General features: G+C 35.3%; 1 protein-coding gene across 5 annotated transcripts in view; it reads right to left on the bottom strand.

The window, feature by feature from the left end:
• The window catches only part of LOC130547656 (kinesin-like protein KIF21A), a 64,409-nt gene that overhangs the window by 30,345 nt on the left and 10,947 nt on the right, over nucleotides 1-23,117 (bottom strand). For all 5 annotated transcript variants that reach the window (XM_057323784.1, XM_057323786.1, XM_057323787.1 and 2 more), the window contains exon 2: nucleotides 3,433-3,655. In XM_057323784.1, the coding sequence (XP_057179767.1) occupies nucleotides 3,433-3,655 (223 nt within the window). The remainder of the gene's footprint in view (nucleotides 1-3,432; nucleotides 3,656-23,117) is intronic.

Below are 23,117 nucleotides of genomic sequence, written 5' to 3'. Positions count from 1 at the left end.
TACCTTAACGAGCTGCCTTAACTTCTGACAGAACTACAGTACATCTTTCGTGAAATATATGTTTGTAGAACATGCGAATAGCTAAATAGCTAAATTACATATTTAAAATCTGGTCCTTTCGCGCTAAAAAACCCTACCATTCACGAGTCACCACATGACGCAGAATATCACGCTCGAGATCTGAGAACAGTTACCCCGTCTTCTTTGATTTGATTGGTCACCGCGTTGCTCTGTAAACAGTAACTCCCGCCTTCTTACATTTGATTGGCTAGTGGCCACCTCACACAGCGCTTCGGCTTTTAGGCAGACCTATCATTAGGTTGAAAAAGTCACGCAATGACAAGAAATAATATTGATTGTGCATCAAATACAGATTAAAACTAAAGTAACGAGCATGGTTTGAAAATGTAAGAAGTAGAAAGTACAGGTATTTGCGTAAAAATGTAAGAAGTGAAAGTAAAAAGTCGTCAGAAATATAAATAGTGGAGTAAAGTACTGATACCAGAAAAATCTACTTAAGTACAGTAACGAAGTATTTGTACTTCGTTACTTCCCATCTCTGAATGACATAGATAGGTGCATTCCAGGACCTGGCGTTCCCTGAGCCTGGTGTCCATAACAGTTGTAATTTCAGTAACAAGGGCGTTTTCAATTCTGACACTTACAGGATGTTCGCTTCAATACAATTCCCTCTTATATAACAAAAGCCTGGGTTAAAATTGAGGTCTTAATTCATCGCCCCTTTAAAATGTGCAAACCAGAAGCAATAATACCCAACAAATGGAGAAGTGATGACTCCTTATTGAACATAAAATTACTATATTTTAATTTTCAAGCCCATTTATGAGGAAAATGGACCATTATGGATGTGACAATTCTGTTATGGAAGTGACAATTCGCTGACTATGGAAAAATATGCTTTGAAAACATTAAAAAATGCTTTAAAACGTTAAGATAGATGTGTCTCAGTATTCAGTCCTTTAAGAAAAATGATTGTTTCACCTTTAACAAAATGTTGCGCATATCATGAAATATACGTTCACTTCAATTTTACTATTTAATTTTATACATATAGTCCTTTTCCATGCATTGTTACCCAGCATCTTTAAAGAAACATTTACTCTAATAATTTTACACATGGCCATGCTACTGGCTGTGTGATAAATACAAAGCAGAGACGTTTTCTGTTAGCATGGCTCGCCGAGGGGGCGACCACAGACAAAAGGGGTTCAGGGTCCCTGTTGCTATAGACACAGAGAGGAATGACACAAAGAGGCCTGTCCACACGTCACCCTGGGAAAGAGATGCTGACAGGAAGAGCCTAAACAACAGCAGGAGAATGAATAAAAAGCCAGAGAAATAATGATGAGATGTTTGGGGTTCTCACGAGGGAAAGTTTTTAGTCATAAATCGAAAGAACACACTGGACAAAACATAAATTGTATTTAGATTGAGGGGTTTGGCTCTTAGTAATCCATTAGTATGATGAAACCCACAGCTTCTTGTCAGAACATGTCCGTTGTTCTGGTTTTGACAGACGCTTCATGGCTTGTTTGCTTTTCTTGATGTGTAGCACGTTCCAAATTATCACAGCTAAAAGCAGCTTAGGCTTGTGTACCATGCAGAGAACAGTAAAATAAACATTAACCAGGTGTTTGTTGTAACAACAGAGAATAGACATTTTAAAAACATTTAAATTACATAATAATTTATCTTGCCAAAAGTAACACATCAGCCTTTGATGAAGTAAAAGTCATTCAATTTCTTTTGAGCAGTCCGGGAATTCAAAACATGATTTTTCTTGTTCTTTGAAATAAGATTTTGACGTACTATATCGACATATTGTAACACAAATTAAAAACACCATTTACTGTATTTGGTGAAGCTAAGTCGTATGATAATATTATGTTTACTTTAAAGTCCCAGTGAGATAAAAAATGACAACCCTTTTTTCCTGAAATATTGCAGCGTTTATAGTAAAAAGCTTATCAATGTGGGTCATTTTCTCTTTCAAATTCATGTACCCTCATAATCTTCAGTTAAAATGCACTGAATTGACTATCCATCTCAAATGACGTAAAATGTACATTTTGAGTAGTGTTTTATCATAAATCCAATGGGAAAAAACAGTTCTAAAAGCAATCCCAATATTACTGTTGGTCTGTACCGTTATAGACGGTTTCAAAGTGACAACATAAACAAACTTTACTGCACATGCGCGCGTTCGTGGACTACCCTTAACTTCCAGTACACATTCACAAACAATAGAGTGCCTGTAGATTATTTCTGATAACAAGCAAAAGAAACCGAGAAGAACCGTTACTTGGCTAAATTTGTCTCTCCAATATTTTGAATTTAGACTGTGATATCAAGCTCAACCGCTAGATGTCAATGTCCCATACAGTTTCTTTAAAGGGGAACTCCGACCAAAAATGAAAATTCTGCCATTATTTACTCACCCTCAAGTGGTTTAACATCCCTAGAACCTCGGTTTTTCCCCAGAACGCAAATTAAGGTAGTTTTGAAAGTTTTCTGACTCCTCCATAGATTGCAACGCAACCAAACACACGAGCCACATGACAGTGCATCCAGTGTCCACATCGCTCGACGCATGCACGTTCTGACCACGCAAGCTGATGCTGACACCGGATGCACTGTCGTGTGGCTCTCGGGAACGCACGCTGGAAACTAACACTCAAATTAGGACGTTTTTTAATATATTCGTTAGTTTTGTTTGTTTGCGCACAAAAAGTATCCTTGTCGCATTATATTAATTTATACTAAACCACCGGAGTCGCGTAGACTATCTTACGATGTCTTTACGTACTTTCAGCGCTTTGAAGAATGGTTACATTGCAATCTAAGGAGTCAGAAAGCTTCCAAAACTACGTTAATTGCGTTTTTGGGAAAAATGGGGGACCTACAGATGTTAAACTACTTGAGTAGGTGAGTAATTAATGGCAGAATTTTCATTTTTGGTCAGAGTTCCCCTTAAATAAACAAATTGTTTATTTAATAAAATGAACGTACAACAAAATTCAACAAATCGTTTATTTAATACAATTATTATACAATAATATGATAATATAAATTAAATACAATATAAGTAGTTATATTATTAGTCACTACAGACCGGAAATTCACTGCAATCCCGGCACGCGCGTCCGATGAAGCGGTTTACTGTATAGTTATGGTGTTGAAGGCCTTTTTCTCTCAAGTTAGAATGGTTTTAATGAAAACTTCAAAGCATAAGGGCCGAATTACAGTTATTTTATATCACAATTAAAATGTGTTATTATAGGCAAAATGTGATCTGTCCATTTTAATACCGACTAGAAAAACAATTAGACCTTCAGTTCATCACCATCCCGTAAAACACTTGTATGATTATTGAAAAGATGTCACCACAATGCTTTAGTGCTTTAGCCTTACCTGTCCATATGCGAAGATAGTGGCATTATATCCTTCAAAGCATCCTTCGATAAGTTTATCAGTGCAGTTGCTGTAGATGTCATCCTGCTGCGAGTCCATATCAAACACATAGTCAAATGTGAAGGCTTTGTCCTTTCCCAGAACCACCTGGGGCTCCCCAGGGGTCACAAAGGTACAGATGTGGCATCCTTCTATCTTTTCCTTTGCCAACTGTGGACGAATCCTGAAAAACAGAGAGCATTTAAAAAACATTTAACTGATTAATGTATTTTATGTTGAAGTCGGTTGGTACAGTTGAGTGTATCACTAAATTAAATTCTGCCTTAACATAAAATCAATATATAGACCACTTTGGAAGATGTAAATAATGGTCCAAAGGCACTTCCGGTTTCATTTTTATTTCTTTTATTTTTAAATCTCAGATACACAATCAAATCTATATATTCGTTTAACATTTTGATTTGGTTATAAATGTTCATACATTTATATGAACATTCTGTTGGTTGTATTTTGTTCAAACGTTTGTGTAGTGTTAAAAAACTGAAACGGGAAGTTCTACAGGACCAGCGTTGAACCAGTGTTATTTACGTCATCCGAAGTGGTCCATATTTAAATGATAATTTGCTTTTCTATTAGATTTGCCTAAACTCTGTTTCACTTTGGTGCTATCAAAACACAGTCCTATTTGTTTAAACATAAAGCATGTAAAACAAGCAGTGCTGAAGAGCTGATTTGTGTACAGTAAATCAAATCAAACCCTTAAAGGGATAGTTCACCCAATAATGAAAATTCTGTCATCATTTACTCGCCCACTTGTCATTTCAAACCTGTATGACTTTCTTCCACAGAACACAAAGGAAGATATTTTGAATAATGCTGGTTACCGAACAAGGGCGGTACCCATTACTTTCATTGTAACAAGAGGGTGAGTAAATGATGACAGAATTTTTGGATCCCTTTAAACCTCATTCACCACTTTCTCAAGTGTTGTTCATCCTGATCCAAAGCCTCCAACAAAACTACTGACACTAAAAATGCAGGTTCCATACAGTTTTTGGACAGAATATGTTTTTTTTTTGCAAAGAGGATGTATGGAAGGATGGTCATAAACTCAGAGGACAGAACATACTGTATGCTCCATTTGTGTCTAAACATGTGATGTAGAGTAAACTTCCCTTTAAGAGGATCATGACTGCTGTTTGTGTATGGAAATTCAGCTTGATGCCACACACACACACACCCACACACACACGCACACACACACACACACACAAACACACACACACACTCTATTCCAGAGCCCATTTATGAACAGAGGCCCTCTGTGAGAGAGAGAGAAAACTCTGGCAACCCGATAGGTAAACAGTCACACCCTGGGATTCATTTACTCCCATTTTCTGTTTTCGTTATTAAACCTTTCATCTATATGACCTCTGCTTTGCCTAGTACTTTTTAAATATGTAAATATTAAAGGATTATTTTGTAATGAAAGAGTTGAATGAACTATACAACAGGGTTATTCAGGTTCATGGTCAAATTCACAACAGCACTGTACTTTCTGACTTATGGTGTACTGTATAATATGCAAAATTTGTTCCACAGTCTCATTTGAGGCTGTCAACTAAATGTGACTTTTATGTGCTGTCTTTATAGTGTTTCACACACACAGCTGTGACATTTTAGCTATATTCTGGTTTGTTATTGTGATGTTGTCAGTTTTAAATACTGCATACATCCAAAATTGTACAAACACTTTAACAAAATAATAGCTAGACTAGTTAGACTGAGTCTTTTCTGTAATAACCTTGATATAGTAACTAATTGTTGAATTTAGTTTTTGCAATGAACTACAGTACAATATCAATTTATGTGTAATACAAACTAAGGGATTGTGTTAAAATTCCATTCTGCTCAGTGTAACAACATTTAGAGCACTTTTAACAGGGTACGATGATATTAAACTTAACAACAGACTCAGTTGCTCATTTTCAACTGTAGCATGAATGGCTGTGAGAGCATGAGCTACGCTAAAGCTACAGTAACGCTGGGTTCACACCAAACGCGAATTAAGCAATTTGCGCGAGTACATTACATACAATAGACGCGAACTCGCAGCAGGGGATGAGAATGACGCGAATCGGGCAGCATGAATACCGCGAACACGCGTCAATCTCGTCTTCCACGAAGGTTGAAAATATTTGTCAGTTCGCGTCACTCGCGTAAAAAGAATGAACTTTTTCCGCGAGTAATAAAGAGCGTGGAACGCGATTGTTCGCATTTGGTGTAACCCAGCATAAGAGCCAATCACTGCTCTTATTTTCTCTGCTCTTGGTCAGGAGACCTTTGTTCAGACTTTGAACGGCTTATGCCGTTAATCCAAGACGTCCAACACCATCCTTCTGCAGCAAACAGATCTCGCACACGCAAACTTACACATTTACACATTCGCATTTTGAGTGTTACAGGTAATGCTTTGCAATTGCAATGCTCGAGTGGTTTTTAGTGTTATGTGTCAGTCAGTTTCAAATAAACATTGGGTGTTCACATTTAAAACTTACGTGAACTCCTTGTCCAGGGAGTGGAAATGGGAGTGTATTGCACTCTTGTAAATGTCTCACAATATCTTTTACAATATGTATAATTACAGAGTCACTGAGGCAGGGTCGTCGTATGGTCTCTCTTTGATGACATCATCAGTGGTTAAGAGGTAGCTGGAGTTAAATAACATTTACGAGACCAATTTATATGTCCACAAAACACTTAAAGATTTTACAATGGACTAAAATTGTCATTGTAGTATGGTTTATTTTTTAAATATGCGTTAATGCATTCCCTCTAAACTGCACAGAATGCACAGGCACACATAAGGCCAAGGGTGACAGGCTTAACCCTTGACTATGGAGACATTGGAGATGTCACATTGCAAGACAAGACACACAAGCGTGTTTGAGCAGTACTGTCGTGAAAGTGACATCAGGACAGAGAGAAAGAAAAGAACAGCTAGAAAATCATTCTATGTACACAACGATGCTTTGTTCTTAACATTTGTAACCAGGGAATTAACTTCTAAAGTTGTGTGTGTGTGTGTGTCTCTATGTCTATGTGTGTTAGTACGTGTGCATATTGTGTGTGTGGAGTGTTTTGTATGTGGGTATGTCTGTCTTCTGTGTTTTCAACCTTTTCTTGTTTCTGCAGGTACAACTTTAATTATTTTGCTTATAGTCAATATGTCTCATGTACAGCTGCTTTGTAACAATGAAAATTGTAAAAGCGCTATATAAATAAAGTTGAGTTGAGTTGAGTTGAGTTAAAGTCTACCAGCAAAGGTGGATGAAAGAAATGCAGGGCAGGTCACACACTGTTTAAAAGACATGAAATGCACATCAGCTTTTGACAGGCCTTGATCATGTGACTGACCGTGTTAATGTCAAGCTACAGGCCTCATTACTGTGATTACACTGACAAAGTCTCCACAGCTTCACATATTCCCAGAAAAAGCCATGACTGAACTGGGTATGACCGTGCTCTGCAGGTTATCTGGCCATTATCCAAAGGCAAAAGAGTCCAGTTGGTCTGTTAATGGTCATTTGACCTCTCATAACTTCTCATATGACCACATAATGAACCAAGAACTGGTGATCGTAAATAATGTGAAATGGAAAGTAAATTGCAATTCCAATAAAGCAGACTTAAGCAAATGAACAAGTGCTGATGATAAAATGACTCCTACTTCAGAAAAAAGCAAGCCTATTAGGGCAGCATTATAGGTAAATTATATTTTTTGCTCACAATGATATTTACAGCTCGTTTGAGAGATGAAAGTATAGACATTGTCTGGGGATATTACATCTGTGTATTTTCCCCCTCAAACCAAATTGTAATATGCAGACTTATACCAAAAATATGAGGTGCAAAACAGATTATAAAATATCACACACTTTCCGACTTTCTTGGATACCAAAATAAACTGTCATGATGTTCCGAAAACAACAAACTTAAGCACACCCTACAGTCGTGAGGCTTGTTTCCAGTTTTCATTTCTTTGCGAGAGTCATCATTTCTGTTGGCAGGTCAACAGGTGACTACAGATTTCAGTCACTGAACATTATAAACTGTGAGATGTTAAATTAATTTACAGATTCTACTTAAACTAAATTCCAATTACAAACAACAGATAACAGTTGTAATTTGCCTCTGTTAAATTAGAGTTTTTATAATTTTATAAAAGGCAATATCTAGAGCTGTCAAACGATTAATCAAGATTGATGGTCCAGAATAAAAGTTTGTGTTTACATGATATATGTATATAAATATTATAATGTCATAATAAATGAGTACTGTGCATATTTTGTATTTATAAAAACATTCACACACATGCATATATTTAAGAAAAATATAAATATTAATACAGTATATAATTAAAATTATTGGTAAATATAAATAAATACGTGTAAATATTTCCTAAATATTTATTCACGTATGTGTATGTTTATAACAAAATGTAATATGCACAGTACACAGACATATGTTATGTAAACACAGACTTTTACTCAGGATGCGATTAATCGCGATTAATCATTTGACAGCCTTAGTAATAACCATATCATAGAAAAATCTACACTGTAAAAAATTGCTGTTAAAAAACAGCCAAATTCTGACAGTAACATACAGTTTTTTGTTAAAACAGTAATATACTGTAGAAAACAATGCATCCTGGGCTTGCTGTTAAAAAACAGCCAAATTCTGACAGTAACATACCGTTTTTTGTTAAAACAGTAATATACTGTAGAAAACAATGCATCCTGGGCTTGCTGTTAAAAAACAGCCAAATTCTGACAGTAACATACCGTTTTTTGTTAAAACAGTAATATACTGTAGAAAACAATGCATCCTGGGCATTATTTTGCAGTTTAAGAAACTACTGTTAATTTACAGCCATCTGTCAACAGTAATCTACTGTTGTACTTGTATGCAATGCATTGTGGGCTGTGTTAACCCCCTCAGACCCTGCTTCAATAAGAATGGACATTATGTCTATTTTGGTTTAGACCAATAAAACTGCATGTTTCTATCATTTTAATAATACCTCACAGATTGTTTACCAAGTTAATGGTAACCTCATTGTCTTGCCCCGGTTATATTTTATTTGATTATGTTATGTTTTTCAAAAGAATCTAAAGATATTTTAGAGTTGTACAACACAGGATTTAATTTATTTAATGTCCATCCCAGTGGACATGCGGTCTTAAAAATTATAAAATGGCAGACTTTTTTGCACTCCAGCTCATTACACACAATTGGCATTTCACAAACATTGATCCCTTGATTACCAAGCACAAGCATAAATATGATCAAATCAGCCATCAAGTATACGCAGAAACCCAACAGGCACAATCAGACATATAGGGCCTATATATAGGCTACACATGTGGTACACAGATTGAAATACTGCAAAAAATATATGTTTTTTTCTATTTACTTATTGTATTACTCAGTCCTACAATAAATATGTATTTTGTTAGCATTTTTTTTTTACTTTGACTTCTATCACACTGTTTAGATTTAAATTACAATTCACATGGTTAAAACATGCAATTTTATGTTGCTTCAGTTGGGGTTTGTATGTAAAAAACAAACAAAATCGTGAAAGATACCACAAATCCTATTTTTTACATTTGTTTCTAAATTAAAGAACAGTTAATGTCAACAGAATATTTTTGCATATCCTTTTAGCATAGGAAAATATCAGAGGGTAAATAACAGTACAATGCAGTATTTTTCTGGAGCATGAGAATTAGTTTTGTGAAAGTTCGTGATTGTTTCATCAGTTCAGTAAGTTCACAATTCTTTAGCGTCCCGAATCATTTTCAGTCAGGTACTTTTGGCCAGGTGGAGTTTTCCCACAAATGTCAGACTTTTCTGCCCGAAGAGGACCCACGCGAGGACGGACCATCCGTAGCGCTTTATCTGCACCAACCTGCATTTGCATTTTCAAATTACACGGTAAATAAAGCATTTTTTTTTACTTTTATCGAGAGTATGTGGTTCAGAAAGGAAGTATTATCAAGTAATGTTTGAAATCGCTGCCTAACAAGCTGTAGTTAGTAAGTAACTTACGCGATTTAAAAAGGGCTCGTCATCTCCGAGATATAACCCAAATGTTCATATTTACTTGCATTTTACAGACCCCATTGTTTTATCGGCTTGTTTTGTCATCTCTGAACTTTCATAACTGTGGTTATTGCAAACTGGCTAACGTTAGTAATCTTAAACAGTCTGTTGCTAATGCTAATAACAGTAGCTGCAAATCACCACTAAACGTAATGTTTGAAATTGCAATGATTTTCCGTTTAATTGTGGCTTATGTTTGAAAGGAAAGCAAACTGACAGTTTGAGTGTTTAGCAAATACAGATTGATTTAGCATCACTTGCGTAATGATTAGACATGGTGGTGGAAAAAAATGAGAGGGAAGAGAAAAATATTTTTAATGCTTTTGCGCTATCTTGCAAAACTTTTGCGTTCACGCGAGAAACATTGCGTTCTCTCGCAAAGATATTTACATTCTCTCGCAAAGATATTTGCGTTATCTTGCAAAACATTCAAACGTCCTGTTGTCCCGCTCCGTACATTAACAATGGAGCGGTTTATAGTAGATTCCCAATAACTCGTGAGCTAAACGTTGTTATAACACAAATAACACACAATTCCTTAGATTAGGATCTACATCCCAGTCTTCCTCAAAACGAGAATATAAATTGATATCATCTGAGCAGGCGACATGGACAAGTCCAAAGGAACCGTCGGCAAAGTGACTGTAAATCCGAAAAGCGTTACTACAAAAATAGTAATTAATAACTTAAATGTTACACACTGAAGTCTCACCAAATTCAGTTTACACATTAATGCTCTCCTGCTGAATTTAAACTGGTTTTAGTTATACTATAGTATGTAACACTGAAGTTAATGACTATTATTAGTAGCCTAATGATATTCGTGTTTTGCACTTTGCAGACGATCCCTTCGGTAATGTCTCAGCCAGCTCCCGCCTGAGATCAATAAAAGACTCGATTTGTGGAATATTAATTTAAAGTTCATTGTTTACGTTACATAGAATGAGGTGTAATTTGTGTTATAAGAACGTTTAGCTCACTAGTTATTGGTCCGGGAATCTGCGACTACAGACCAATGTTTATGTAGCCTACGGAGCTAGTCTTAAATTCTGCCAGCGGGACATTAAACATGAAGTGTTTGCGAGATAACGCAAATATGTTTGCGAGATAACGCAAATATGTTTGAGAGGGAACGCAAATATCTTTGCGAGAGAACGCAATGTTTCTCGCGTGAACGCAAAAGTTTTGCGAGATAACGCAAAAGCTTTAAAAAATATTTTTCTCTTCCCTCTCATTTTTTTCCACCACCATGTCCCTAAAAGGGCTCCGTATAATATTGATATTGGTCACATGGAAAATTAGCCATTTATTCACCTCTCATTTCCGACATATTTGAGCCTTATATCGCTGCATATTTAGTGTTTAGTGTCAACGCTTATCTAAATGTTGATTAAATTTAATTTGATAATTTTTTTGTTTTCTGCTGTTTTACAGTGTTCCATGGAATACATCAGGGAGAAAAACAAGCAACCAACGTTATGGTCATCTGCAATAGATGGTTGATGGATAGTTCCTAATTACATTTTTGAATGCCAGCACCTTCAGTATCTCATAAGACTCTTAATAAATGTACTCTCATGTTTTAAATATGTCAAGTTTAAAGGGGGTAGCCTCTGTTATTTAACCTGTTTTATTGCCATTGTTTTTATTTGTAAGTTTCAATTATTTGTTTTGCTACTGAAAAACTTAACTTGGTTGCTTGGTACTTGAGTCATTCTTTATTTGTGTTGCTGCTCTTAAATAAAAAAAGTTGTTTATGTCCTTTCTAAAACATTTGCTAATAATTTTATTAATATTTTTTTATTATACATATTTTATGTTAAGCAGACATGTGTAGCCCAAAGGACAATATTGTGCAATAAAGATTAAGTTAAAAAACAGCTATGTACTGTCGTTAATTCTTACAGCAATATACCGTAAAATAATTCCACAGCATGAGTAACGTAAAATTACGGTAAATTACTGGCATCTCTGCTGCCAGCATTTTACCGTTAAATACGGGAAAAACAGCAATGCACTGTATTTCGTTTTTACAGCAATATACCGTAAAATAATTTAACAGCATGAATAACGTAAAATTACGGTAAATTACTGGCGTCTCTGCTGCCAGCATTTTACCGTTATTTTACAGAACAATCTTTTACAGTGGATATGGCTGAAAAGAAAACAATAATATGAATAGAAATGTTTGAGGTCACATCATTGTTTAAGGAAACTTAATTTAGTATAAACTGCGCCATTAGCTCAAAAGAAGGGCTCAAATTAACCCGGATAACATACTTTGTACCGATTCTGTATCACACTTGCATTGAATTTGGATACTGTAATATTATTATTGAATAATTGGATTATTCATTTTATAATACCAAATATGAGTAACAGATATCCAATAACAATCCAATACATTTGCAAAATTTGCAGACAGCAACACCCAATTGTTAGACCTACCTGTTTTAAGGCACTGACTGACAGGAACAGGCAACGACTGTAGTTATTACACTATAATTATAACAATTACGAATTATAGATTTTTTCCCCTATCAAGTGTACTATGAAGTTGAACTCCTACCTTTGTTTACCCTTGTTGCAGACACACCCTCAGACCGTTAACAGACTGTCTGATGCAAATTGCACAGAAAACTCAACACAGTGGCTATCTAACATTATGCCAAAAACGTTGCATTTGTTAAATATGCATTTGTAATGGTGGCATACGTTTGCAATACTTTGCCAAAGCATTTGCACATCTGTTTGCATATCTGTATAGGAGGTGGTTCCTGCTAAGATGCAATGCGAACCAGATACACTACTTTGGTTGTCATAAGTCTGGCTATGTGAGACTACACTTTTATCCTTTGACCATTTGTCAAACATTTCTAAAGGGAAACATGATCAGGGACCTATGCTCTGCGGTTAAATGCATCCTGTTCATGGAAATTACCCTTTCTTCTGTATCTCTCTACCATTTATATTCAATGAAAGGTTGTCTAAGGTTGCAGGAACAGAATATTCCTAAGTGGCCACATGAGTGAATAAGAGCATATTTGGCTCGCCAATATTTCTGTTTGTCATCCTTGCACTATCTACAAATTTACAATAGTACCACTGTTTGCCAATGTATCTTTTTAAATATTTTTTAATTATCTTGTCAAAGAACACGAATAATGCTTCAAATCATTTTGCTTTTTGAGGAGAGGCGGGCTGTATTTTTATAACTGATCTGATTATTTTCACGTAGGCTAGCAGACAATAAAATGAGCAAATAATGGCATGTAGAATGAAGGAGGGACTTAAAGGGATAGTTCTAGGGATGCACCGATACAGTATGTATATACGATATATGTCCGATTTACAGTATCTAAATATTAATATAAAATTCCCTAAGACTGAAACAAAAGGCAAAAAGTGGACATCTGCTTTTATTTGAAAACATTGACAGAAAACAAGGTCATCATTAGTTCTCTTTTTTTCCCCATGAAAATCATGTACAAAGCCTACTTTACACTATTAACGATTCTTTAACCTTTTTTTGGTATATTTTTTATTTAATAAACAAATTATAGATGTTCTTCCAGAGCAACCCAGAAATGTTTTCTTTATAGCCACGTGTCTAACAGGTCTCAAAACAGAAAGCATTCAGACAGCAGTTTAATTCAAACAATATGCTTTTGCTCCTATAATTTACACATTTATAAATACTTTATCTACATACTGTACCTACATCAAAAATGTTTTGCTAATAGCAGTAAGTGAATGATCACTACAGAAAGATAATGTACTGTACTGTATTTTAACTGTGAGCAGCGTGCAGCCGAAGAAGTTTAACCAGAGGAAATTATTTATGATTTATCGGCTATAACATATCAGGCTAAATTTTATTATCATCCGATACCGATAACATTAAAAATGACCATTTATCGTCTGATACCAATAACATTAAAAATGACCATTTATCGGCCGATACCGATATTGCCGATAATTTATTGTGCATCCCTAGATAGTTCACCTAAAAATGAAATCTCTGTCATCATTTACTCACCCTCAGATGGTTCCAAACCTGTATAAATTTCTTTGTTCTGCTATTTGGAGGAATGTCAGTAACCAAACAGATCTCATCCCTACAATTGCAATAAATGGGGGTTGAGATCCCTTTGGTTGCCGATATTCTTTCAAATATCTTCCTTTGTGTTCAGCATTTATACAGATTTGGAACAACTTGAGGGTGGATAAATGATGACAGAATTTTATTTTTGGGTGAACTGTCCCTTTAAGCCATATCTTATAGTTGCAATGGTTTTATTCAAAGTATGTTGTTTCAATTTTCAATTTCAGATTTCAGTGTTTTTACTAGGGCTGCAAGGTATTACGGCGTATGCCTCTGCAACGGAATAAACGTCAACAGCAACAGTTTTTTCTATTTCGTGTATGGTATTTAAATATCCTCAACATCAACCTGCCAAAAAAGGGACTACGGATGAAAATTAGCCAGTGTTGGCTAAATCTAGTGCATTTTACATATTGTATGTTTTATTAATGTGCATTGTCCCTGATTAAAAATAAAAAGAAAATAAGTGGGCGTGGTCAACTCACATGCAGCGTTTCTGCAGGTTAAAACGAGTGGCAGGTGAGACTGGGTGTGACAAAAAAAACATGGAGAAAAATAAACATAAAAGAGGTGGACATGGCTTGGGATTCTATATGTAACTATATAACAGTGCATATCGTTGGCATGAAATGTAATTACTTATATCATGAAACAGGTTTTGTCACCATCCCTTTCTTCTACTAATAGAGCTTCTCTTGCAAATTAACTTTAAAGAACAGGTACAAACAAGCCTATTTTCTTACACGTTGTAACATAGAGAATCATGCTATCGCATTTCTAAGCCTATTAATATCCAGTGAGTGTTCGTCCTAACAGGATAAAAATGTCTCTCGAGTATAAGGAATAATGAGGGATTTTTTGCACAATCAGCTGTGCATTATCAGAAAGTGTGAAATAAGTATGTTTGAGTTGCACAAATGCAGAAAGTGTCCACACTGGTTGACAGCCCGATCACCACTTCCTGGATCAAAGGTCTCACTGCACACGTGAGGTCACGGACAGGACGGAAACATAAGGTGTCCAACTGCCGCCCCATGGGTCAAGCAGGGAAAAATAAATGACCAATAATGAAAACATGGACGCAAAACAACCGCTCATGCATATGAGCTCATAACCAAAACATTTTAAAAATGGAAAGAATCTGTTTCCTTTATGAGTGATTACTGTTACAGTATATTTAAAAGACAAACATATATGATAAAATGAACATGATGTCACTTCTTGAACCGTCTGTTTGTACACATTATCTGTACACATCAGCAAATTTGACACTCCAGCCTGAAAGCTTATATTCAACTTTTTCAAATTATTTGACTGATTCAACTTTATTACAGAAATATCAGTGACTTTCACCTCTTTAGCATTAAACCGCAAAAGAGTGTGAATGTAACAAGGTTGACACAAACAATGCATTCATCTAGTGGCTCTAGGATATTTATGCCCGTCTATGCTTATACTGTATACTATATGACAATATCTCAAGAATAATGCAGTTTCACAAGAGTAAATACAGATCTATGCAGGAAAATTGTTTTCTCTACATAACTAATTTCAACATTCATAGATATGATTTCAGATTAAAAGATCATGAAAAGCAATTCGGTCAAGTGATTCTAAACTTTTGAACGGTAGTGAATGCAGCTTTGACTTTTCAAAATAATGGCTATTGAGTCTTGCTTTATAAAAAGGCCATTTAACACGCTAACAGATGTCTTATGTGCATGAGTAAACATAAACCCATCTATCTGAAGAAGTCCACTAATGCCATCATCTCTATACACTAAACCACCCAGCCCTTTGTGCACGTGATTGTGTTGAATCATGAATTAACATGACAGATGTCTCTCAGGGTTGTTTCTATTTAACTCCTTCATAAATAGTCATGAGCAAACCTTAACAAAATCCAATACACTCAATGCACGGCCACTTCCGCGTTTACACTCAGGGGGCGAAAACACATCCGCTGCCCCAAGGGAAGCCATTCATCTCTACCTAGAGCTGTGAACATGACAGAGGAGAAGATTCATATTTGTACTCGCTGCTTGCACAAAATTTGCCGGATTACAATAAACGATATTCGTCAGCATTGTGAGACTGTCAGCTGCCCCCTGTCAATTAAAATGGAGAAGTACTTCAAACTACGTTTAAAAACACATGGACAGCTTGGATGCTATTGCTATTAGCATGTAACACGTAACGTTAAGGCTGGATAACACTGAATGGCATCATCTTTACACGGAGTTTATCAAAGATTTTCAGCCGTTAAATACCTTTACCTTTAAACAACAAATTTGTATGAATCTGACCAGATATCAATAACACAGTTCCCGGTAAGACACATCTGTCATATGGCTCTAATATGCAGGTTTGCTGTAAAGAAACAGACATCGCTTGGCTCATAAAATGTATATTGTTTAAATACTGAATCGGTTTTTAATTTGTTGTGTTACACAATTCACCTTAAGTTGATGACATTGATTTTTTAAAATAAATTTTAACGTTCTCACTTACCTCATTGTTATGTTACGAGTGTGATTTTCAAATCATTAATACTAGGCTATATGTATTTTCTCAGCTCCCAGTCAGAATCAGATGACAGGTGATCAGGGAGAGGACGACATGTTTCAGAATTATGATGAAGTCAGAGAAGACACAAAATTTAGGAACAGGACACACCAAAGGATAGCTTTGACCTTAAGCTTCAATTTATCGTTTAAATTTTGTGAAGTTTTCCAAAGATCACAGACAAAGTAGTACTGTTAACCACAAGAAATATGAGAAATGGTTAAGAGCCGGGATAACATGAGAAGAACAGGGACATCTTTTGAAATAAGTAGTGAGCATTTTTACTGTGTATTGTGAGAATTTCATATAGTCCATTCATTTTAATCATTTTAAATATTTCACTTTACAATATTCCAATATGAAACCTTAGTTAAATCAAAAGCATTTGTTTGACGTATTTAATAGTTTTTGTATTTGCATTTTACCAGACAATTTCTCTGTATCAGTTATTATATACAAGCTTACATTAATACATAAATAGTTACACACAAAAAGTACACACTAAGAACTAAGATATGGATGACTGCACAAGCACATATAATGCATATTACGTACAGAAACAAATATGTACATTACATTAATGTCTAAGTATATATTTACATTATTTTTATTTACATCACAATTTGTACAAATAAAACCAAATGTATGTATCCACAGTGTTACGTTTATTCTTTAGCCTTAGCTAACTTTAACGTTTTCACCAATAGACCATTTGATCTTCAGTAGCTGACGTGCTGTGGCTCAATCACATCTGCACTCTTAACGTGATGACAACAAACTGTAGTACCAGTTAAGGTTTAAATCCTTACTTGTAATAATGTAAATCCATGCTCGGAACATTATTAAATCTCTGTGAAGCTTCATAAAACGACACAGCCATGCCTGACATAACCACAGTCACGTGTGTATTTAAACGCTATAGGTCATGACTAAATTAAAGTTTTGTATTATAGCACCGTTACATGTTTAATATATAGTATTTTAACAATACGATGTATTTCACTTATCTATATTACACGTTAATTCCCCCCAAAACGAGCGCTGGTAAAGCACATTTGCTATGGGTGAATACAACCCGGAAGCTTTCCCGCCCCCTGAAATTTTACCGGAAATACGTAGGCAGCACTCCATGCATTGAGTGCATTCAGCAAAGACAGAAGGTGGAACTCTTGATTTTAATGTAGTCCGCCCACTTTTCAAAAATCTATAACCATTCCAATCAGCCACACAATGACCATGTACATATTGCAGCTAAATACGGCTGTCAATACTTTTCTGAGGATTTACTCTGAAATATCAAATAGTGACAACTGTATTTGTGTATACAGATCTGAACTGAACTAGTAGTTGTTAAAGACAAAATATGAATCATCATTCATTAACTTTAGTAATAATGTTTTTCGAGTGAAACCGATTTTTAAATAAAAAATAATAAAATGTAGGGCGGGACTCTTATCACCAAAAATGAAGTGCCTCATGAAAGGACTGTTCATGATGCCTGGTAAGATAGGAGGGGTTGAAAAACAAGAGGGCTTGGTTAAAACCGTTAAAAAAGTCATTACATTGTTAGTTATTACATTATTATTTTTCCCTTTAGTTCACAATAAGACATGCAATTAAGAATAAATATTACCTTTATGTTGATTTAATATACAGTACAGTAGTGATGTACTGTAATTGGGCCAGTTGCATAAACTGCTTAGACTAGTTTTAGAAGTTAGTCATCTCATTTTTTTCTTCAAGACTGGTCATAACTTCTTTCATTAAAACCTTCATAAAAAGGTAGATTGGTCTAACTGAAATGTGAAAAGGAAGACTGATTAGTCCTAACTAATTGCTAGTCAGTGAGACTAGTGGTTAAGACGCAGTCTTAAATTAGCGGCTAAATTTATGCAACTGGCCCATTGTGTTGAGGTTGCACACTAAGCAGCAGTTTAAAGAATATTTAAAACTGTAATTAAAAAAATATATATATATTACAAGTTCATATAAAATAAGCCTTACAAGTGATTCGCAACAGTAATCTCATAATGATAAAGTGTTGTCAGGTACAATTTAACATATTGTGAGATTATTTGACTTTAACACACAAAGATACAGTAAATCCAGAATTTGATTTGATTGTCAACCTAAAACATGTTTTTCAATCAACACCCATTTTCACCCATTTCATTTTTTACAAAAAAAGCACTTTTTTCATAATTGCGATCACTGTAAAAAAAATGAAAAGTTAACTTAAAATTTCAAAAAATTTTGAGTTTACTCAACTTTTGGCCAATTATTTCACCTAACTCAATTAACTGAGTAATGTCACATGACTGTCAATAGAAAAAAAAAATGTTGAACCAACTTAAAATCAAATTTCTGAGTTCACTCAACTATGGACTTAGTTGACCCAACTCAAAAGATTATGTTTTATATAACTTTAATATATAATTGTTCTATTATTATATACACACTCTACTTAAGTAACTGCTTAAGCTGTTTGTGTTTTAAACTTTTAGTAGTGGCCTCACTGCGACTTCAGGCCTCAAACATGGTAACAATCATCAAACATCATATAGTTAAAAAAGGAACTCTAAATACTAAAGGTAACTTACAATGACAACAAAAACAAAAAATATAGCCAGCAGGCACTTTAATAGCAATCATTTTAACCGGCGAATTGAAAATTCTGCAATGCATCCTGGGAACTTTCAAACACTAGAATTGTTTTTTGAGATTACACAGTTTGGCAAGTTGGTCAAACTTCTTGAAGCGCTTTGGACAATCACATAGATATCTAAGTACAGTCAACAAAAGAATCTTTGTTGGTACCACATGTAGACTCATTTTGTTCAGCGTACTCAAAATATTACATTCTTCTTCTTCTACTAAAAAAACTTTGTTCAAGTTACTTTATTTACCTTTGTTGGCAGAACAATTTGAAGTTGTATTTTTTACAGTAACAAGGGTAAATGTAAAAAATATTAACCACAATTCTGTCCATGGTAGTTGTAATAAGGATACAGTAAATACTTTATATGTGAAGCTAGGGCTGCATGATTAATCGTATTTTAATCGTGATAATGATTTATGCCTCCCTCAATTAATTGATCATAATCGTTGTGATATTAATGTTTTAAAAGCAAGCACAAAACTCCCGATAAGGCAGTGTTTCTCAAACTTTTTCTGCCATTCCCCACTTTGAAGGTATGGAAAGGTTCCGAGCCCCACCCATCCCCAATCGTCCCAACAAAATTATAAACTTGTGGTCCACAATCTGCTGTAGTGTTGTCAAAAATATCGATATTTCGATAAGTATTGATACTGAAGAATCTGAAACGGTTCCAATACCCATGTCCCACGTATCGATATCAGCTGCGCGTTCCCGCTCTCTTTCTCTTTTCCGACAGTGAGTTAACACACACTGCACGTGAACGCATAACAACAGAGCCCCGCCTCCTCTCACATACTTGACTCGTTTGTGGCAGTTAAATCGTGTTTATGTTAGAAAAGATGGCCAGTCTCAGTAACACATCTGGCATGGTGCACACTCGTTACGCTTCCCGTGTTTACCATAGCGATCCATGTATGTGCGCTGATCAATAATTTTATCCACTCGTTTCATTCGCCCTGGTTGTTGTTTATGTTAGTACAAAGTCTCCGCAACAGTTCTCATGTTTAATGCACGCGTTTCTGTCTTTATGTGCGCTCATCAATGATTTCATCCACTCGTCTCGTTCGCCCTGGTTATATGTTGTTTATGTTAGTACACAGTCCGCAACAGTTCTCATGTTTAATGCACGCGTTTCTGTCTTTATGTGCGCTCATCAATGATTTCATCCACTCGTCTCGTTCGCTCCGGTTAATTTGATGTTTGAAATAATGCTGGTGCGGGTAAAGTCTCCGCAACAGTTCTCGCGTGTGATACACGTTTGCACTTCCGTGTTTACCATAGCGCTCTATGTATGTGCGCTGTTCAATGATTTCATCGACTCGTCTCATTCGCTCCGGTTAAACGTTGTTAATGTTAGAAAGATGTCCAGTGCGGAGTCTCTGCAACAGTTCTTGCGTTTAAGTTTGCGTTTCTGTCTATATGTGCGCTGATCAATGATTACAGTATGGGCCTATGTGAATAAAAGCCAATTTAGCCAAATAAAAATGTAGGTGTAGCAAGGAAGGCGGGGCGAGAGCCGTGGGGCGAGTAAGGCGGGGCCGGCGGCGTAAGTGGCAACGAGTGTCAGCTGTGCGACCGCCTTACTCGCCCCACGGCTCTCGCCCCGCCTTCCTCGCTACAGTAGGCTATTAACTAACATTAACGAACAATGAATGAGCAATACATTTGTTCAAGTATTTATTAATCTCTTTTAAATGTTAGTTAAAAAATACAACTATTTATGTAAGCTCCCCTGTTGAAAAATCCAGTATATGCTGGGTAAGGTATGTTTTGATCGATGCTGGTTTGATCTTAAACCAGCTAAGAACCATCTTAAATCAGCATATGACCATCTTAAACCAGCACATGAACAGTTTAAACCAGCACAAACCAGCAAACCAGCATCAAAACATACCAAACCAGCATAGGCTGGTTTTTTCAACAGGGTCTGGTCCATTAATACTGACAAATACAACTTTGATTTTAAATAGTAAATGTATTCGTAAAATTAACATTAGATTAACAATTAATAAATAATGTAAAAATATATACCTCATTGTCTAGTCTTGTTCAATTTAACTTCAAATAAAAATTAAAAAGGCTTATATTGCTATTGCTTATTAGGGCCTTATTGCTATGGCAGTTTATTCCCCGTGGTATCGAAAATGGTATCGAATATCGATATTTTTTTAGGTATTGAATCGAAGTTAGAAATTCCAGTATCGTGACAACACTAGTCTGCTGGTGTTGAATCTCCAGTTTTCTATTCATTCCATGTCACAAACGTATCCATTGCTAATTTTTATACGCATTACCGCCTCTCCACAATAAAGTTTTTGTTCTGCTTCAATTTACATTCCGACGTGAAATCATTCTCGTAGGCTACTATGGCTCATGTGAAATTTTCTTCACTGTCCGATGTTGTTTTAAGTTAGACTTACCAATAAATGTGTCAATGTTTTGAGTGTATGGTCAATAAATAAAGGAATTAATAGAGATGGGCACAAAAATGACAAAATTTCCTCCCATTTCCCCTCTATTCCCCACTAGTGGGGCCCGCCCCACACTTTGAGAAACACTGCGATAAGGTCAGAAAATCATTGCAAAACTTGTATCTTTTAAACTGGCACTTTACAGGAAATACAAACACAACATTTTTTCACTGCATTTCTACTATTTTAATACTTTTTTGCAAAACCCACAGACAAACATGAAAAGTGACCAATGATTTATAAACAAAAGAACAAGAAATCAAAATGGAGTAGCAAGGTTTCATTCCGAAGGTCACAAAATTCTTGTGGTGGAGTGTTTAGATGATTGATTGCGTGCTTTGAAACATAGCTTCAAAGTTCAATGGCAGCAGATTATAACATATTCATTGGCTGTAAAGTATAGGCCTAATAAACATTAAAAACAAAAGTTCTGAACTGGCAAAATAATCGTGTTTATTAATCGTGATAAAACTTTTGAGCAAAATAATCGTGATTTAACATTTTACCAAACTTCAGAAGTGTACATTTGATCATTTTGTTTTTTATGACAGGGGTCCAGACTCAATTTTTTACTAGGAGCACTGTTGCCCCTGACTGAAATTTATAGGAGCAGAAAATTTAGGGTTTACTACGGTGGCCGCTACACTGTAAAAAATGATTGCGCCAATTAGTTATCAACTTACAATTTAACATTTTGAGTTAGGTTAACTTCTCTAGATTTAACTTGTTGAGATAACTCAAATATCTAAGTTTATCATGGCTGCACTTATCAGACTTAAAAGTATGAGTCAACTGAACTCAAACATATTAGTTAAAATAACTATGCTTAAATTATCTGGCTTTTACATAGTGCAAATGTCTTGTGCATGCGGACGACAGTGATTGATTTGAGGCCCAAAACGGCTAACGTTAGCTGTTACTTTGCGTGCATTTTCGAGTAACGTTAACGTTTTAAGATGATAGTTTGCGACAAATCTCTTTGAAACAGCACCGTCATAGTTGGGTTTCAGTGTCTCGCATCTATTTGAGTCTGTTGTTAAGTTTAAAGTTAAAAACAATCGTCTTTTCTTGCGTTAGCAAACTTAAAACTTAGTTAAACTTAAAGTAGTAGATATGTGTCAGGTAAAATTCAAAAATAGAATAAAGTTTTATGTAGTTCAGGTCCAACCAGCAAAGCTTATCATTATTATTATTATTAGTCCACAGATTGTTCTGACGATCTGAGATTGTGCTAAATTACTTCCCATTCAAAACTAACGTTAACCCAAATCAGGCAGCACAATCTTATGTCTTTTGATTTTTATGTTGCTTTTCAACTTCTAACATTTATTTTATTAAGCAAACTGTACAGTAAAATTAAGTAAACATTGATAATGTGTTTTTGCAAAAATTGTAACCTAACTAACTTTTCTATCCTGCCTCTTTTCAGGTGAAAACTGAAGCAGCCAGCTAATCCGTGGAGTTTTCAGTTAACTGTTAGGTACATTGATAATAAATGATTCTGACTAACTTAATTGACATGCATATGGTTTGAATGTTATAGTTAATTTCTTTTTATGGTTTCTCAATTTAGAACATTAATAAAATATATACACTGTACTCTCTTATACCCATATTTGTATCTCTGCTAAACTTTACAGAATAACAAACATCAACCAGAAAAAAACACCTTTGTTTTGTGTTGGAACAACTTGTGACCAACTTAAGAGCTTGT

Source organism: Triplophysa rosa, linkage group LG24 (assembly GCF_024868665.1).
Source record: "Triplophysa rosa linkage group LG24, Trosa_1v2, whole genome shotgun sequence".
Taxonomy (NCBI): domain Eukaryota; kingdom Metazoa; phylum Chordata; class Actinopteri; order Cypriniformes; family Nemacheilidae; genus Triplophysa; species Triplophysa rosa.
This window is presented reverse-complemented; position numbering and strand designations above follow the sequence as displayed.